The sequence below is a fragment of the Podarcis tiliguerta genome, assembly GCF_965153285.1.
Source record: "Podarcis tiliguerta genome assembly, chromosome: 13".
Lineage (NCBI taxonomy): Eukaryota > Metazoa > Chordata > Lepidosauria > Squamata > Lacertidae > Podarcis > Podarcis tiliguerta.
In genome coordinates, this window is record NC_139546.1 from 43,119,102 (window position 1) to 43,137,724 (window position 18,623).

General features: G+C 49.2%; 2 protein-coding genes across 8 annotated transcripts in view; one reads left to right on the plus strand and one right to left on the minus strand.

Moving 5' to 3' along the window:
* Window positions 1–14,817, plus strand: part of PLOD3 (procollagen-lysine,2-oxoglutarate 5-dioxygenase 3) — a 36,479-nt gene extending 21,662 nt beyond the window's left edge. Inside the window, exons 5-19 of the mRNA XM_083410909.1 lie at window positions 1–98; window positions 1,656–1,719; window positions 2,240–2,337; window positions 2,750–2,851; window positions 3,242–3,373; window positions 4,544–4,665; window positions 5,162–5,266; window positions 5,391–5,516; window positions 6,730–6,871; window positions 8,166–8,279; window positions 8,787–8,852; window positions 8,949–9,053; window positions 10,727–10,873; window positions 11,480–11,605; window positions 12,973–14,817. The exon at window positions 1–98 is cut by the window's left edge and continues 15 nt beyond it. Of these exons, the coding sequence (XP_083267035.1) occupies window positions 1–98; window positions 1,656–1,719; window positions 2,240–2,337; window positions 2,750–2,851; window positions 3,242–3,373; window positions 4,544–4,665; window positions 5,162–5,266; window positions 5,391–5,516; window positions 6,730–6,871; window positions 8,166–8,279; window positions 8,787–8,852; window positions 8,949–9,053; window positions 10,727–10,873; window positions 11,480–11,605; window positions 12,973–13,128 (1,703 nt within the window). The 3' untranslated portion in view covers window positions 13,129–14,817. The remainder of the gene's footprint in view (window positions 99–1,655; window positions 1,720–2,239; window positions 2,338–2,749; window positions 2,852–3,241; window positions 3,374–4,543; window positions 4,666–5,161; window positions 5,267–5,390; window positions 5,517–6,729; window positions 6,872–8,165; window positions 8,280–8,786; window positions 8,853–8,948; window positions 9,054–10,726; window positions 10,874–11,479; window positions 11,606–12,972) is intronic.
* The window catches only part of ARHGEF15 (Rho guanine nucleotide exchange factor 15), a 128,539-nt gene that overhangs the window by 51,608 nt on the left and 58,308 nt on the right, over window positions 1–18,623 (minus strand). For 5 of the 7 annotated variants that reach the window (XM_083410184.1, XM_083410186.1, XM_083410185.1 and 2 more), the window contains exon 16: window positions 16,292–18,371. In XM_083410184.1, coding sequence (XP_083266310.1) covers window positions 18,184–18,371 — 188 coding nt within the window. In that variant the 3' untranslated portion in view covers window positions 16,292–18,183. Of the gene's footprint in view, window positions 1–16,291; window positions 18,372–18,623 lie in introns of those variants that run through there. The other 2 variants (XR_014504339.1, XR_014504340.1) reach the window with 1 other exon arrangement.

An 18,623-nucleotide genomic window follows, 5' to 3' on the forward strand; every position in this document is an offset into this window, starting at 1 on the left:
CCCCCACCATCAACCGCATCGTCCAGCTCTGGAAGTACAAAGATGACGACGACGACCAGCTCTTCTACACACGCATTTACTTGGATCCTGCCTTGCGGGTGAGTCTGTGGGGTGGGTGGGTGAATCTTTGCTGCCCTTGAGAAACAAAGACTGGGACCTCTGTGGCCCTCAGGGCTCTGATGGACTACAACTCCCATCATTCCCGACAGCTGGCTGTGGCTGATGGGAGCTGGAGTCCTGACACAATCTGGAGGGCTTTAAGAGACTCCCCTGCTGCCTGTGGAAGGGACACGTGGAGGCCTCTGAGTTGACCATCTTAAGCTGCTTTCAGCAGCAGCCGGGAAACTGAAATCTGATGCCCTTGCAAAGTAGCAGGACCGGATTCTCAGAAAAACTCTGCACATTCATTTCTCTGGCTCAAAAGCTGGGAGCTAAATTCGGGGGGGGGGGGATTTGTTCACCACTTCACAGACAGGCAGGATACCCATTTTTAATAGGGAAATAAAGCTTTCTATCCAATGTCCCATCATGCTCTGAGCAGACGCATGGAAAGCAAGAATCAGAAGAATCTTTATTTGCATCAGCCACTAGCCATTAGCAATAAAATAAAATAAAATGTACTGAAGATAGAGATAGAAATGTAACTATAGAAAATACATTTTAAAGGGGTTACGTCAATAATCAAATGCAGTTGTACCTTGGAAGTCGAACAGAATCCGTTCCGGAAGTCCGTTTGACTTCCAAAGTGTTTGAAAACCAAAGCGTGACTTCTGATTGGCTGCAGGAAACTCCTGCAGCCAATCGGAAGCCACGTTGGCTGTTTGGCTTCCAAAAGAACGTTCGAAAACCGGAACAGTCACTTCCAGGTTTCGATCATTCGGGAGCCAAAACATTCAAGAACTAGGCTGTTCGAAAGCCAAGATATAAGTGTAATAGATCTTATTCTAATTGCCCCCGCTAAAACCCTTGCAGTTTTTGCTCTCACCTGATCATCTTGATCTGCTAAAAGAAAGGACACCGTTGCAATGGAAAGCAATGGACATTTATTATTTGTTTATTTGTTGCACCTATATCCCACCTGTCCCCTCAAGGAGGTCACGGTGGTATTTTTAGTTCTACCCCCTCCTTGTTTAATCCTCACAACAACCCTGTGAGGTAGGGTGGGATGATGGTGGTGATGATGATGATAATAATAATAATAATAGTAATAATAATTTATTATTTATACCCCGCCCATCTGCCTGGGTCTCCCCAGCCACCCTGGGCGGCTTCCAACAAAGTATTAAAATACAGTGGTCTGTTAAACATTAAAATCTTCCCTAAACAGGGCTGCCTTCAGATGTCTTCTAAAAGTCTGGTAGTTGTTCTTCTCTTTGACATCTGATCAGAGGGTGTTCCACAGGGTGGGTGAGAGTGAGTGAATGGCCCAAGGTGAGCCTCATGGCTGACTGGGGATTGAACCCTGTTTCTCCCAGGTCCTAATCTGATACTGCAAGCACACTGCATTTATAAATAGATAGGACATATAAATCCTTGCTGGATTTGTGTTCATAGTGGCATTCTATGGGTGCTTTGTAATTGTAGCGTTTTGATGGAAGATTATGATTATGTAAGGGGAGGCTTCTGTTCTTACCTCCTCCTTCCTGTCTCCCTAGGAGAAACATAAGATCACGCTGGATCATAAGTCAAAAATCTTCCAAAACCTGAATGGCGCCATCGGTGAGTGGTTGATATTTTCTGTAGCAGTGTTCCGGTTGTCTATGAGTGAACACATCAGTAGGGCAGCCAGAACCGTACATTTAAAGCACTGTGATACCACCTTAAACAGTTGCTGCTTCCCCCAAAGGATTCTGGGAGCTGTAGTTTGCTAAGGGTGCTGCTTGGAGGCCCCTATTCCAGAGCTACAATTCCCAGAATTCCCTGGGAAGAGGGCTTGATTGTAGCTCTGTGAGGGGGCGAGGGGTCTTCTCAGCATCCTTAACAAACTTCATTTCCCAGAATGCTTTTTTTGGGGTAAGCTATGACTTTAAAGTGCTATCGTGATGCTTTAAAATGTGGTACATTCCCATTTAAATGCATGGTGCGAATGTTGCCTAGCTCCCCTGATCTGCATGTTTGAAACTTCATAGTCATGAGGCAAGCTGCAGATTGCAATAATTCCCACCGTGTAGTGGACTTTTCTGAAAGGGCAGAGATTCAGTTTGTCCCATACTCTTTATTCCATCCTCCTTCTTAACAGATGAGGTAGTTCTGAAATTCGAACGGACCCGAGTGCGCGCCCGGAACGTCGCTTACGACACCTTTCCTGTCGTCATCCATGGCAACGGGCCCACCAAGGTATTTGAACAGCTCCTCTCCTGGCCATGCCCCTTGGTTGAAGAAGACCTTATTCCTTGGGGCTGGGAGTCTGCGGCCAGCCTGCTGAAGCTAAGCAGGTTCGTGCCTGGTCCGTGCCTGGATGGGAGACCCCACTTAGGCCAACGGACAGAAGAAAAGCGGGATAAAAGCACAAATAAACAAAATGGATGTTGTGTTTCAATTTGCCTCTGGGCTTTGTAGCCAAACCAGTCTTGAAACATTGTCCGATATCTGGGAAGGGAAGCAGGCTCCCAAGCTTACAGTCCTCATGGTGCCAAAACCCACAAAGAAGAATTCAGGTTGGGGGGTGTTTGGGGCAACTGTCCTCTATTTTATTTCCTCCCCTCATCTTGCTGACTGGTGTTCTTGCCTTCTCCTTCCTTCCCTGCAGCTGCAGCTGAACTATCTGGGAAACTACATCCCCAACACCTGGACCTACGAGGGGGGCTGCGAAGTTTGTGACGAAAACCTCTTGGATCTGTCAGGCCTGCCGGTGAGTCAGAGGATAAGTCAGGATGCAGAAGAGTCAGCTGTGAGGCTGGAGGCGGGGGAAGGTGTTGAGGGAGCGGCAAGGCCAGCCCAAGACATTTTTTGACCGCCTGAGGCGAAGGACAAAATGGCTTCCCTCTCGCTCCTCATACGGAAGCGAACTGAGCTGCTGTCGATGAGATGATGCCCTCCTCTATATCTGGGGGTGGTAGGTCTACTTGGAGGCAGGAAGCAAAGCCTAAGGGCACACACACACACACACACACCCTCCACCGCTTCTTTCACCTGAGGCAACTGCCTCACGTTGCTGGTCCCTGCGAGAGGAGTGTTTGAGAGGGGGCTTCTGGAGGTTCATATTTGAGCTCACCTTTCCTGTGCCCTCTCCTTTTTGCAGGAAGAATCGTATCCCCGCGTGCTTCTGGGTGTGTTCATCGAGCAGCCCACACCCTTTCTGCCTCAGTTTCTACAGCGTCTCTTGACCTTGAATTATCCATACTCTCATCTCCAGCTCTTCATCCACAATCATGTGAGTTGTGTATACACACACACACCTTGCAAAGGAGAGGTATTTTGCGCTGTCCCTAACTGTAGCCTAATCCTCATTTTACATTTAAAGCTCAGGTCTAACTAGACCTTCAGATAAACAGCATGGTGGCGGGGGGAGCAGGGCAAGAGCTGTCCCTTAAAGGACTTTTGGGACTCTGGACCCATGGGACAAATTTGCATATGCCCTAATTATTTATTTTATTTGCTTCGTAAAATTTATATGCTGCTTGACTGTAAAAAAACAAACAAAAAACACACACCTCAAAGTAGTTTACAAAATGATAAAGCAATAAAATTAGCACTAAGGAAAATTAACAAGAATATCTTAAGACATTTGAAGTTAAAATACTGATATGTATCAATGCCTCCAGGCAAATTAATAAGCTAGGTAACCGGTGGCTATCTCTGAACTAGACATTTCAAGCACTATGATACCAACTTTAACAGTTACAGCTTCCCTCAAAGCATCCTGGGAACTGTAGTTTGCTATGAACACTGAGAATTGCTAGGAGACCCCTATTTCCTTTGCGGAGCTACATTTCCCAGACTGAATATATAAAAAAATTAAAAAATTGTCCAGAGCACCAACTAAGTTTGTTCTTGGTATAAGCTTTCGTGTGCATGCACACTTCTTCAGATTTCGTGTGCATGCACACGAAAACTGATACCAAGAACAAACTTAGTAGGTCTCTATGGTGCTACTGGACAATTTTTTTATATATTTCTACTGCGTCAGACCAACAAGGCTACCTACCTGAACCTATTTCCCAGACTAGTTTGACAATCCTTCTTCCTGAGGAACTCAGGGAATTGTAGTTCTGAGAGGCGAACGAGGGGTCACCTCACAGCTCTCAGCTCCCTCAACAAACCACACTTTCCCAGGGTGCTTTGTGAGAAGCCAGGAGTGTCTAAAGTGGTAGAATAGAGCTTTAAATGTATGGCACTGATGTGACAGGTTTGTTCGGGGGGGGGGGGGATTTTTTGAGCCCAGGCATTCTGAGGTTCTGCTGCATCTGTGGCATTTTGATCTCCTTTTCTGGCCTGGATGTAAAGGCGCAGGAACTCTCTGCCTTGTCAGAATGTGACAACGTCAGGGAGACTCTGCTTCCCTGCTAAGGAGGCTCATTTAACCTGTCCCAACGTTTTGCAGGAGGTGTATCATGAGCCGCACATCGAAGCCGAGTGGGAGCAGCTCCGTGGGGCCTTTGAGAGCATCAAGCTTGTCGGTCCAGAGGAGGAGCTGAGCCAAGGGGAGGCGAGAGACATGGCCATGTAAGTAATAATAATAATAATAATTTATTATTTATACCCCGCCCATCTGGCTGAGTTTCCCCAGCCACTCTGGGCAGCTCCCAATGAAGCATTAAAAACAATACAGCATTAAAGATTAAAAACTTCCCTGAACAGGGCTGCCTTCAGATGTCTTTTAAAGATAGGATAGCTACTTGTTTCCTTCACATCTGAAGGGAGGGTGTTCCACAGGGCGGGCGCCACTACCAAGAAGGCCCTCTGTCTGGTTCCCTGTAACCTTACTTCTCGCAATGAGGGAACCGCCAGAAGGCCCTCGGCTCTGGACCTGGGCAGTGTCTGGGCAGAACGATAGAGGTGGAGACACTCCTTCAGGTATACAGGACCGAGGCCATTTAGGGCTTTAAAGGTCAGCACCAACACAAGTAAAAGCAGCGAAAGGTAGTTAAACTGGAATTTTCTCCTATAAGAGGAGAAATGTTCTCAACCCCTTCTGACAATTTCCTCGCTTGTGCAACAGGGACCTCTGCCGCCAGGACCCGACCTGTGACTACTACTTTAGCCTGGATGCTGACGTGGTCGTGGCAAACCCAGACATCTTGCAGATATTGATCCAGGAGAACAAGTAAGCAATGCTTCCTTTTCCCTCCTCCGGAGCCTTTTATAAAACCATTTGTATAGCATTTCTCCTGCCCCCCATCTCCCCATAAACGACTTCTCTTTTGCTTCTTTCCCCCTCCGCGATCCAGGAAGGTAATCGCTCCAATGATGTCGCGCCACGGCAAGCTTTGGTCCAACTTCTGGGGGGCCCTGAGCCCCGATGAATATTACGCGCGCTCAGAGGACTACGTGGAATTGGTCCAGGGCAAGAGGATGTGAGTCGTGGTCAGAACCGGGTGGGAAGAAGAATTATTATTAGTGTTTATTTATTAAATTTATACACCTCTCTTCATCTGAAGATCTTGGAGTGGTATTAATATAGGAGGGTTCTGCTTCGCTCCCAAAATTTTCATTCGTATATTTAAAGCTTTTGGTGTTTAAGCTGGGGGTTTGGGACCCCTTGCCTGAGATAAGGTGGGTCACAACAGCGGCACAGCCAAAATACAGATATGTACCCGAAAAAAGTTATGAAGTGGGCCCCAAACAGCATGTGGATGGGTCAAAGGTGGGCTATCTACAGGACCTCCTCTCCTGGTATGCCCTGCAGAGAGGACCTTAAGGTCCATGAACAAGCATAGTTTAGAGATCCCGGGCCCTAAGGAAGTCAGACTATCCTCCGCCAGGGCCAGGGCCTTTTCAGTGATGGCTCCGACCTGGTGGAATGCTCTGCCCCATGAGACTAGGGCCCTTCAGGACTTAACCTCCTTCCGTCGGGCCTGTAAGACAGAGCTATTCCGCATGGCCTTTAATTTGAATTCAGCCTGATCTTTTATTTCCCTTCTCTTCCCTCCCCCTCCCCTTTTATGAAGATCACCCGCTCTGAGACCCCACAGCTAATTCTCCCCTGGCCTCCTCGCTGGCCCAAGTAGGACCAATTCAGCCAGCTAGCCCTGGGGATTATCTAATGCTTATTTCCCCTAAATTGATTTTTGATTTTTGAATTTTATTGTTATTCATGTTTTTATACTGTATTTTATGCTGCTTTTATAATTAATTGTTGTTAGCCACCCTGAGCCTGGTTTTTGAACCGGGAAGGGCGGGGTATAAATAAAATATTATTATTATTATTATTATTATTATTATATTGGCCTGATCCAGCAGGCTCTTCTTGTGCCCAGCTCTTCAGCAAAAAAGTTCCCTGTGCGGCTTACTTGCAGTTCATTTAAACAAGGCATTTCCTGCCCACAGGCTTACAGTGACATGACACAAAAGGAAAGAAGGGACAGGAGGGAAGAGGAATTTTCTTTTTCATAGTTGCATAACTTATGTAAGTTACATAGATCTGCCAGCAAAACGAATAGTTTTGGGAAGAAGGCGAACTGCGGTGGAAGGGAATCTGCCACATGCGACAACTAGAGGGCAGAATAGAAAACGATGGCCGCTTACCTTCTTACTGAGAATTCTCCTCTCCCTCTTCTCTTCCTCCAGCGGAGTGTGGAACGTCCCCTACATCTCTCAGGCCTATTTGCTGCGAGGGGAAACTCTGCGCCAGGAGCTGCCCCAGCGCAACGTCTTCACCTTGGACGACACGGACCCAGACATGGCCTTTTGCAAGACTGTGCGGGAGAAGGTAAGGAACGTTTTGCCTCCCAGACTATCCCATGAATCAAGCTCTCCCCAGACTCTGCATTTCTGAAAGCTGTGTTCTGTCTCTTCCAGTGATGGTGCAAACCCGACATGTTTTCCTGGGTTTGCATAAATTTATTCTACACCTAGCACTTTGGGGGAAAGTCAAAAGATTAACAGAAGCTCTGTCCTACTTTGGGGAGTTTCACTGCTGGTTCACTGTCCTGGCTTTCAGTTCTGTCTGCCCAATCTTAAAGGCTAGAAACCTCTTTTTTTAAAAAAACCAAAACCAAAAACCACCACCTAAGGTTCTCTACAAGGGAGCGGGTGGCGCTGTGGGTTAAACCACAGAGCCTAGGACTTGCCGGTCAGAAGGTTGGCGGTTCAAATCCCCGTGACGGGGTGAGCTCCCGTTGTTCGGTCCCTGCTCCTGCCAACCTAGCAGTTTGAAAGCACGTCAAAGTGCAAGTAGATAAATAGGTACCGCTCCGGCAGGAAGGTAAATGGCGTTTCCGTGCGCTGCTCTGGTTCGCCAGAAGCAGCTTAGTTATGCTGGCCACATGACCCGGAAGGTGTACGCCGGCTCCCTCAGCCAATAAAGCGAGATGAGCGCCGCAACCCCAGAGTCGGCCACGACTGGACCTAATGGTCAGGGGTCCCTTTACCTTTTAAGGTTCTCTACACCGTGAATGATGTTCTCAATAGCAAAATTCTGTGGTATTGCAGAACACATATAACCATACAGTTACCGTATTTTTTGCTCCATAAGATGCACTTTTTTTCTCCTAAAAAGTAAGGGGAAATGTCTGTGCGTCTTATGGAGTGAATGTGTGGTCGATCGCTGGCTCCGTTTCTGGCTCCGCCCCCGTGCCCAGGCCTCCATTGTTGAATGTTCTGCAGGCGGAGGGTGTCTGTTTCCCCAGCGACATGTGACTGGCTGATTAGATTATCTGTCTGGAAACTTTCCTTTCCTAAAGATGCTGCAGAGCTGTGAGTTGAACCCCATAAAAACAGGATTTTTTCCCTTTGCAAAGTTAGCTCAACAAGTTTGAGCTGATCCTCAAAAAAGGGAATTTTCCCTTTGCAAAAGAAGCTGCACAACTGTGAGCTGATTCTGCCCCAAAACGGGGCTTTCCCCCTTTCCTCCTCTAAAAATTAGGTGCGTCTTATGGAGCGAAAAATATGGTTTGGGGGAGCACTTCTGTGGCCTCCCAGGATGCATGTATTTGGGGGTGGACGGTAGGTGTGGTAACTTTTTTCTACTTATCCAAATTTTAACTATCTATTCCCTCCCCCAGGGCATCTTCCTTCACATCAGTAACCGGGATGAGTTTGGGCGCCTCATTTCCACCGCCAGATACAACATATCCCACCTATATCCTGACCTCAGGCAGATCTCTGAGAATCCCCTGGTGAGAAGCAGTCCATTTTCCTGCCTTCCGTAATTCCTCAATGCACTGGGGTGTGATGACTCCCCTCCCTCTACCCATCTTCCCACAAGTTTGAGGGGGGCCCTAAGCAAGCGCCATCTTGTGGCCACTGTCCCCCCCTCCCCAAGCTGCACACTTACCTAAAAATTTACCACAATGTCTTGATTTGGCATTCTCCTAGGATTGTGGAGAATCGTAAATGGCTGCTGCCCAACTGAGGTCTGCCCTTTTGGTATCCCTGAAGTGATGTCATGCTGGTGTATAGTGGGAAATAAAAATGGCAGCTCCCCAAACCAGCCACAATGTGCTTATCGGATCTGAGTGCCAGTTAAGAGCCCAGTGTCTCTGCTGCTGTATGCTGGGTTATTATTTTTTAGCATTTCTCTGCAGCCATGAGGTCTAGGAACTTGCTCTTTGTCATTTTGGGAAATCCAAGATGTACTCCCTGGATCCCTTAATTTCTCTGTGCCCCCCTCTCCTTTGGTTCAGGATTGGCAGGAGAAATACATCCATGAGAATTATACTCAGGTGCTGGAGGCGGACTATTACGAGCAGGTAAGCACCTCTTGGTTGCCATGCCTTTGCATCATGCATCTCGTGTCTCGGAAACTCTCCTTTCTCTCTCACGCCAACCCTTCTTCCCTTTCGCAGCCCTGCCCTGACGTTTACTGGTTCCCCGTGTTCACTGACCAGATGTGTGATGAGCTGGTGGAAGAGGCAGAAAACTTTGGCCAGTGGTCCGGAGGGAAGCATGAGGTGGGAGCCCTCCCTTCTTCTTTGGGACTACCATAAAGAAGAGCTTTGCTGGTTCAGGCCAGAGGCTCATCTAGCCTTGACACTTTTTCTTATTCTCACAGAGGCCAAACACATGCACCCTGCAGTTTCCAGCTGCTGGTATTGAGAGGTTGTAGGGATGCATGTGACGCTGTGGTCTAAACCACTGAGCCTCTTGGGCTTGCCGATCAGAAGGTTGGCAGTTCGAATCACCACAACGGAGTGACCTCCCGTTGCTCTGTCCCAGCTCCTACCAACCTAGCAGTTCAAAAGCACGCCAGTGCAAGTAGATAAATAGGTACCATTGTGGTGGGAAGAGAAATGGTGTTTCCGTGCGCTCTGGTTTCCGTCACAGTGTTTTGTTGCGCCAGAAGCGGTTTAGTCATGCTAGCCACATGACCTGGAAAACTCTCTGTGGACAAATGCCAGCTCCCTTGGCCTGAAAGCGAGATGAGCGCCAAAACCCCATAGTTGACTTTGACTGGACTTAACCGTCCAGGGGTCCTTTTCATTTATTATTATTATTATTCAGAGGTGTACTGCCTCCAAGGTGGAAGGCGGAGAACACAGCTATCTTGGCCTAGCAGCTGTTGATAACCTTATGCTCCCTGAATTTCTCTATACAGTCATACCTCGGGTTGAATATGCTTCAGGTTGAGCATTTTCAGGTTGCGCTCCACGGTGACCCGGAAGTAACAGAGTGCATTATTTCTGGGTTTCACCGCTAGCGCAGATGCTCAAAATGATGTCATGCGCGGAAGCGGCAAATTGCGATCCACGCATGCTCAGATGCGGGTTGCGTTCGCTTCAGGATGCAAACGGGATTCCGGAACAGATCCCGTTCGCATCCAGATGTACCACTGTAATCTTACGTTAAAGCCATCTAAGTTTTGGTGACACCATCACTGTGAGAGCACAGTCCATAATTTAACTGTACACTCCATGAAGAAGTTACTGCCTTTTTTGTCTGTCCTAATTCTAGCAACTTTCAGCTTCCCTGGAACACCCCAAGCCCTGTTTACATGCTTCCCATCATGGGCATCTGCTTGGCCACTGTGAGAACAGGATGCTGGACTAAATCAGTCCTTGGCTTGATCCAGCAGGTCTTTCCTTATGTTCCTTATCCTTGAATTCTAGTACAGTGGTACCTCGGGTTACATACGCTTCAGGTTACATACAATTCAGGTTACAGACTCCGCTAACCCAGAAATGGTGCTTCAGGTTAAGAACTTTGCTTCAGGATGAGAACAGAAATCGTGCTCTGGCGGCGCAGCGGCAGCGGGAGGCCCCATTAGTTAAAGTGGTGCTTCAGGTTAAGAACGGACCTCCGGAACGAATTAAGTACTTAACCCGAGGTACCACTGTATTAAGAGAAAGGGAGAAAAGCATCTTCCTATCCACTTTTTCAGCACCATGTATTCTTTCATATACCTTTACTTGCTAAATTTGGCAGAAGGGACCGTACAGCTCCCTTGAGAGGTTTCAGCTTGAAATTTTGGGCAATGGGGAGGCAAATGTGGCTTGGGGCAACCTTAATTGTTATTATTGTATAATTATAAGATTATCGTAGAATCTTAGAAAAGGCAGTGGCGGAATTTGCCAGTATGCTGCTGGTTTCTCAGTACCATTTGCCTCGGCGATTTTGCCTTCCCCAGGATTCCCGGCTGGCTGGTGGCTATGAGAATGTCCCGACCGTTGATATCCACATGAACCAGATTGGTTTTGAGAAGGAATGGCTGCAGTTCCTGCAGGACTACATCGCTCCCGTCACAGAAAAGCTCTATCCCGGCTACTACACTAAGGTACCGGCTCCTGGGGTTTGTGTGTGTGGGGGGGAGCATCCTGCCTGCCTGATGAAGCATCACAGCGGAGGGATTGGGGAAAGGGTCGCTGCGAAGAGCCCAAGTGGGGAGATGAATAGGAAACTGTTCCAAGCTTTGGAAGGAAGAAGAAGAGTTTGGATTTGATATCCCGCCTTTCACTCCCTTTAAGGAGTCTCAAAGCGGCTAACATTCTCCTTTCCCTTCCTCCCCCACAACAAACACTCTGTGAGGTGAGTGGGGCTGAGAGACTTCGGAGAAGTGTGACTGGCCCAAGGTCACCCAGCAGCTGCGTGTGGAGGAGCGGAGACGCGAACCCGGTTCCCCAGATTACGAGACTACCGCTCTTAACCACTACACCACACTGGCTCTGGAAGCAGAGGGGGGAGGAGCATAATCAGACCATCTCCAGTTTCACGAAAGCTTGAAGTTTTTTCTCACATCTGATGGCTATTTATAACCCTGGGCACGGCAGCAAAGTCTGGCGTTTCCTAAATTATTTCCACTATTCTTATTTTGGGTATGTGTGTTTACGCGCAATTCGCCATTCTCCCGCAAGACAATGCTTGACTCACTGCTGTTCTGCAGGCACGAGCCATCATGAATTTCATGGTCCGCTACCGCCCGGATGAGCAGCCCTCGCTCCGGCCGCATCACGATTCCTCCACTTTCACCATCAACGTTGCGCTGAACCACAAAGGGATCGACTATGAGGTGAGCACCCCCTAGAGTGTGGGAGTTGGAGCGGGGGGGGGTGTGCGCACAGGTGGTGCTGTGGTCTAAACCACTGAGCCTCTGGATCTTGCTGATCAGAAGGTCAGCAGTTTGAATCCCCAGCCTAGCAGTTCAAAAGCACACCAGTGCAAGTAGATAAAAAGGTATTGCTGCGGTGGGAAGGTAAACGGCGTTTCTATGTGCTCCGGTTTCCGTCACAGGGTCCTGTTGCACCAGAAGCGGTTTAATCATGCTGGCCACGTGACCTGGAAAGCTGTCTGCGGACAAACGCCAGCTCCCTTGGCCTGAAAGCGAGAAGAGCACCGCAACTCCATAGTCGCATTTGACTGGACTTAACCGTCCAGGGATCCTTTACCTTAACCTTAAAAGGTAAAGGGACCCCTGAGTGTTAAGTGCCGCAACCCCAGAGTCGTCCGAGACTGGACCTATCTTGCTTTATTGGCCGAGGGAGCCGGTGTACAGCTTCTGGGTCATGTGACCATCATGACTAAGCCACTTCTGGCAAACCAGAGCAGCGCATGGAAACGGTGTTTACCTTCCCGCCAGAGCAGTACCTATTTATCTACTTGCACTTTGATGTGCTTTCAAACTGCTAGGTTGGCAGGAGCTGGGACCGAGCAACAGGAGCTCACCCCGTAGCAGGGATTCGAACCGCCAACCGTCTGATTGTCAAGCCCTAGACTCTGTGGTTTAGACCTTAATCTCCCTGTACCTTAACCTTACAGAGGTATACTGTACTTTCATTGACTATAAAATGCGAACGCTGCATGTTCATAGTTCAACAAATGCACAGTCTATACGTATAACTGCTGAGCTGTACAAATCAGCAATTGCACACCCTTTTACATAAGTGCATGTGAGCCTCAAACACAGCTTTTTTAAAAAAAAATTATTAAGGATTTTCTTGTTTTACAGAAGTAAGTGTAATGCCTCGTATTTTTTCCCCCATGTAACATTTTTACAAATCCATTTCATTTGTTGAGGCATTAGGGGGAGAAGAAAAGAAAAAAGAAAAGAGGGGGTGGAGAGAGGGAAAATGGAAGGGGGTGGGGTCGGGCGGCGGTGTTTTATTATGTTTAATGTATGTAGAGTTTGGTGTCAGCGTTGCTTGTGTTGTTCACTTGTGTTCCTTTGGTGGTGAGAGAGGTTGGGGTTGGCCTAGGGTGTGATTGTTTGCTTGTGATTGGCTGTGGTGATCTTTGTTTTCGTGTGTGAGTGAGGTGGGTGGGTGTTTTGGATCAGGTTAGCCATATTGATTTGTATGCTGTTGGTGGATTATTGTCATTGTCCTGTTCAAACACAGCTTTTGACATACTTTTTCTCTCTCTCTCTCCACCCCCCTGAAGGGAGGCGGCTGCCGGTTCATCCGCTACAACTGCAAAGTGGAATCCCCCCGCAAGGGATGGACCTTGCTCCATCCCGGACGCCTCACGCACTACCATGAAGGACTGCCCACCACCCGTGGGACCCGCTACATCATGGTCTCGTTTGTGGACCCCTAACACCAGCTCCACCCCCCTGTCCTGGGGCAGTGAGTGGGCCGCGGCGGTCAACACACTGGCAGGAAGAGACTTGTGGGGGGGCAGATGCAGGCGGGTCCTTCCTCTCCGGCTCGGCTGCTGCCTTCCTTGGTGCCTTCGAAAATGGAGGGAAACAAATAACTCTACGTCCGGTGCTGATGGATACAGTCCTTGCCTTGGCACTGAACATTGGGTCACTACTAGTGCTGGGAGCAGCCACTGCTGCCTCTCCCTCCCCCCCCCCCAGCCCCATAATATGTGGGTCGAAGATGACAGGCTTGTTTGTGCCTCTGTCTCTAACAAAACGTCGCCCGTTCAGGATGTGTTCTCAGTGCCTCCCTCTCAGCGTGGGCCAGCCAGCTGGAGATACCGTTGTTTTAGCAGTAGCACAATCATTCTCTAAACATTTTTTAGTCCCTTGCTCAAATCAAGGCACCTCTGGGGTTTTTTTCCCTACAAATATATGTACTGCTGCTGTTCTGTTTTTGCCCCAGGTCTTCACTCTTTCCCCCCACCCACCTTTTGTATGAGTGTCTTTGTTACACCGAAGCTGCATTTTGTGAAAGAATGCCTCTGAGCAACTGCAGAGTGTTTTTCCATCTATAATTCCCAGCCGCATGCAGTTGAGGATCTAAGTGGAAGGTGTTTCTTCGTTTCATTGCACCATTTAAAAAAAAAAAAAAGAGGCAGGGGGAGGATGAATGGAAAAATCTCTCTTCCTATAGGCACAGGGTAAAATCAGTATTAAGGGAGAAGTAAGTTAATGAGAGGTAACCTATTAATTCCCACAGAAGGGAAAAGGGGCTTGTCTATACATTTCAAGTTTACCTATATTATACATTTAAAGCTGGTTATAGCACTTGAAAAGTCATGCTCCCTCAAAGAATCCTGGGAGCTGTAGTTCGGAATTGTAGCTCTGGAGGCAAACTACAGTTCCCAGGATTCTTTGGTGGAAGCCCTGGTGCTTTAAATATATGGTGTGGTCTTCCTCCCTGCACACAGCTACAGTTCCCAGGGGAGTTTAACAATCAGTCCCTCTTCCTAGTGAACTCCGGAAATCAGGGCTCTCTGTGTGTGTCTCCCAACAACTCTCAGCACCCTTAAGAAACTATAGTTCCTAGGTTTCTTTTGTGAGGGGGAGCCACGGTTTTTAAAAGTGGTATACGAGTGCTGTAAATGTTTGGTGTGGATTGTGGCCTAACCTCGAGGTGGAACAGCAACAGAGGAGAGCTTGCCTTATGCTGCAGCAGGGGTCCCTTTTATGCTTGATTTTTGAAGTATTTTAAACACTGTGATCAAGGCAGCACCTACTCAGACACACACACGCACCGCTCTCGGGGCATCTGCAAAGTGTGACTAATGTCTTTTTAGCAGTATGTGGAAAACGTGGTTGGTTGGGGGAGGGAGGGAGGAATGTTTTTTTCCATTTGTCAGCATGCCTAAGCCAGGAGCTCCCCTCCCCTGGGGTGAAGAGGGAAAGGCCTGGCTGGCACTTGTGAGACAGGGGCCTTGCGTAATCTCCCATAATCCTGTGGGCTTTTCTTCTTGGCCCTCAGCCTAGTCTGGCTGGTAGGGTGGACATGCGTCGGCTGCTTCCTGTACAAAGCGTGCATTAAGTTATTGGCGTGGCTGTTCCACAGAACACCAAATAAATCTACCTTTTATACTAGACTCTTTTCTGTCCGCAGATTTGAGGGGAGAGGCGATCACTTGCTTTAAGGGAAGCGCTTTGGCCTAAGATCTCTCAGTCAAATGTGTGAGAAAGACACTCTTGAGCGTTGGGGCCTAAGGAACCATTTCCTTGTGAAGATCTGAGGCAGCCTCCTGTCAAGTCCAACTGCTGGTCTATATAACCTGGAAATGTCCACTCCGAATTGTAACCAGAGGCACACCCTTCCTCCCCACTGAATCATAGAATTGGAAGAGACCACAAGGGCCATCGAGTCCAACCCCCTGCCAAGCAGGAAACACCATCAGAGCACTCCTCACATATGGTTGTCAAGCCTCTGCTTAAAGACCTCCAAAGAAGGAGACTCCACCACACTCCTTGGCAGCAAATTCCACTGTCAAACAGCTCTTACTGTCAGGAAGTTCTTCCTAATGTTTAGGTGGAATCTTCTTTCTTTCTTTCCCTCCTCTATGTGACATCCTTTTATATATTTGAACATGGCTATCATATCACCCCTTAACCTCCTCCTGCCCAGCTCCCTTAGCCATTCCTCATAAGGCATCGTGGTTTGCTTTCAAAAGTGTCTGTGAACTGGATTCACTAGGGGTGCCCTACAGATATTTCTGGACTACAACAGGGGTGGGAGGGACCAGTGTGGCCCTCCAGGCATCTCTTAATTGGCCCCTGGAACAGTCCCCAGACTGCACACTCCTCACTTGTCCTGCTTTGCCCTGAATGTTTTTGCTCTGACAATGCCTCTTCTTGGCTGGAAGATGTGGGAGTGTGTTTGGAAACTATGCCTGCATTAAAACAGCAAAATTTATGCTCCATACACCCCCCTCCCGGCAAAGGAATGTGGCCATCTTCTTCCCCTGCCCCCTGGATGACAGCTCTCATCAGCCTTGCCCACTTTAATAATGTGTTGGCCGGGGCTGATGGGAATTGCAGTCCGAGACGTCTGGCGGGCAGCAGGTTACCAAAAGCAGATTGCTCTAGCAGAATAGGCTTCCCTCATCTGGATGCCTGTTCCAGCTAGAAGGAGACCAGCCCGGCAACTCACACAGAGACACACTTGCCAACCTCCCGTTGAAAGCAACCGCTCCTGCTGCTGTGTTTCTGCACCTGGAGGCGATGAAAAATCCACTAGCACCCAATGCTGACATTGCAGAATGGCCCCCTCTCTCGGGACAGGCTGATTGAGCCTTGTCCTTTTCCAGACTAGTGGATCCGAAATAGCAGGTCTTCCCCCTGTTTGTCTGGAAAGGGAGGGGGCTCGAGCTCAGAAACTTTAAATGTAGGAAACAGCAAGCCTAAGGGTCAGAAGAGCCACTGGTACAGTAGTGGATACTTCAGGGCTGGCTAAGACAGTGTTCTCATCGCCCCACGTGGACATAGGAAAAAGTAATGTCACCAGTATTTTAAAAGTATCTGCAAACACCAGAGAAGGAGGCAGAGAAAAAGCCCATTGCCACAATATTCTTCCATCATCTTCATTTTTTTAAAAAAAGCAATTCCGATAGAAAAACACAAAACAAAAACAAAAAGACAACAGTGCAGGCAAATATGGTACAGAATAAGTTAAACATCTTTTTCGTCCGCACCTCCTTGATGCTACCAGAGCTGGTGGGGGTGCAGAAATCTCCTCTAGGATATAGGAGTTAAGAGGCTGTCATATATAATAAATAGAAGCAGGTCCGTGGCCACGTTTCCAGGGTGGAAGCAGGGAAGAAGATGCAAGAAAAGCCGAGGAAACTCTGGCAACATTGGCGGTAGGAAAATGCATTTGGAGGCAGGGGGGGCAAGCAGATCAGACGCCAGCGCCAGAGGAGAAGAAATGAACGGCCGAGTCCTGAAAAGTGGGCAGAGCCAGGAGGCCCCAACCCCCTGCAAGAGCTAAAGGAGATGCGGGGGCGCTAGTTGGCAAGGAGCATAGCCACTGAGGTAGAGTGAGGGCCCTGAGGCGAAGAACAGCAGGGAGAGTCTCTGCAATATTAGCAGAGATCGATGGCACCAAAAGGAAGGGATTCCCCACTTTTGCAAAAGGTAAATCCCAGGTTCCTAACGTGGCCTGGTAGGAAAAGGCACAGCCAACCCCGCAGTTAGGGCACCCTCAAGAGCCAGGGGTAGGGCGTGGGAAGCAGCATCAGGCCCACGAGGTCTTGGGGCAGGTTCTGGGTCGGTTTACCCACACGTGGAATTGATTGACCCTCTGTATCCAGAGGAGGATGGGGGCTGTGTGCAAATCCTGCTCCAGCTTGCTGGCAAAGAAGGTGCTGTGTTCAGGCATCCGATTCTGGGAATGGGGCGGACTACACTTGCAACCCTGCTTTGAAATGGAGTGCCCACCTCCCACATTGTTAACAGGCATTGGAAAATGGAGGCTGCAACTAGCTGCTCCTCTCTGTGTGAAAAAGGGACCCGGTCTTTGAAAGCACATAAATTTAACCCTCTGAGCACAGGAGGTAAAGGTAAAGGGACCCCTGACCGTTAGGCCCAATCGCGGACGACTCTGGGGTTGCGGTGCTCATCTCGCTTTACTGGCTGATGTGGCCAGCTTCTGGTGAACCAGAGCAGCGCATGGAAACACCGTTTACCTTCCTGCCAGAGTGGTACCTATTTATCTACTTGCACTTCGTGCTTTCGAACTGCTAGGCTGGCAGGAGCAGGGACGGAGCAACGGGAGCTCACCCCGTCGCGGGGATTTGAACTGCCAACCTGATTGGCAAGCCCTAGGCTCTGTTATTTAGACCACAGTGCCACCCGTGCAGACAGGAAAAAATAACCCCTGCGCTGACAAAATTTGTCATTGCGGGTGCCCCTGAATCATCTACCTCAATGCATCTGGCCTGGCAATGATGCCATGGGTGTGGGTGGGGTGATCTGGCTTTTTCGCATGCAGCATTGCTGAAGGCGACCCACCCACCCACCCCTCCCTCTGGCTGAGGAAGTTGGCTGTCATCGCCCTTGGCATTGAGCTCCCCCACCAAGCAGGACAAGTGCTGAAGAGTTCGGACGAGTTTGTAGTCGAACCAGCCATAAGTGGCTCTGTGCACAGTGCAATGAAGTTGAAGATGCTGACAGCACCGCCCTCTTCTGGCAAACAGCAGGCAAAGCAGGCAGGTTGGGTGGTGTGCCTCTGACGCCTCCGGTGGCCCGCTTGTGGCATTACAGTCTACGTCCAGCGAGAAGCATTGTGGGCATGTGCTATATATTGGTCTTCCTCCCCTCTAGCGCCACCTACTGCTGCCATCTTTGGCACCCCCCTTTGTGGCAGTGCTTCTCCTGCCCTGAGCAGAGCAGACGTTGCTCTTAGTCTGAGCCCAGTGGTGGGATTAACATCCTCGTTCCGTGGCTCTGTGCCCGCCGCCTCAGGCCGAACTGTACTTGCTCTTCGTGTGGCTGGTGCGCGTCAGCTGGAGTTGGCGGGCGGCCTGTAGGACGCGGTAGCGTTCGCGGAGGTTGCGCCGCCGCACATGCTCGTTCGTGATCTCCTGCACGTAGCGCGAGGGGAACCAGCCCTTCTTGCCGTCGGTCAGGCGGACACCCTCATACCAGCCTACGAGAGGGGAGGGAAAGGGAAGGAGACCCGTCAGCCTCTCGCTTCCTGTCCGCCCCTATCCTCGCCTTCAAAGCCACTTGGGGGGGGGGGATCTCTCAGCAGTTGGGTTTGAAGCTTCCAGAAGCTTCCAGAGCAGCCCTGCTGCTTCACAGGAAGCCTGGGGTCAGAACGCAGCATATCAATAAAGTGTGTGGGCCTTAGATTGCAGGGAGTCTGTGTGTGTGTGTCAAAAACTGAAGGAGGACCGTT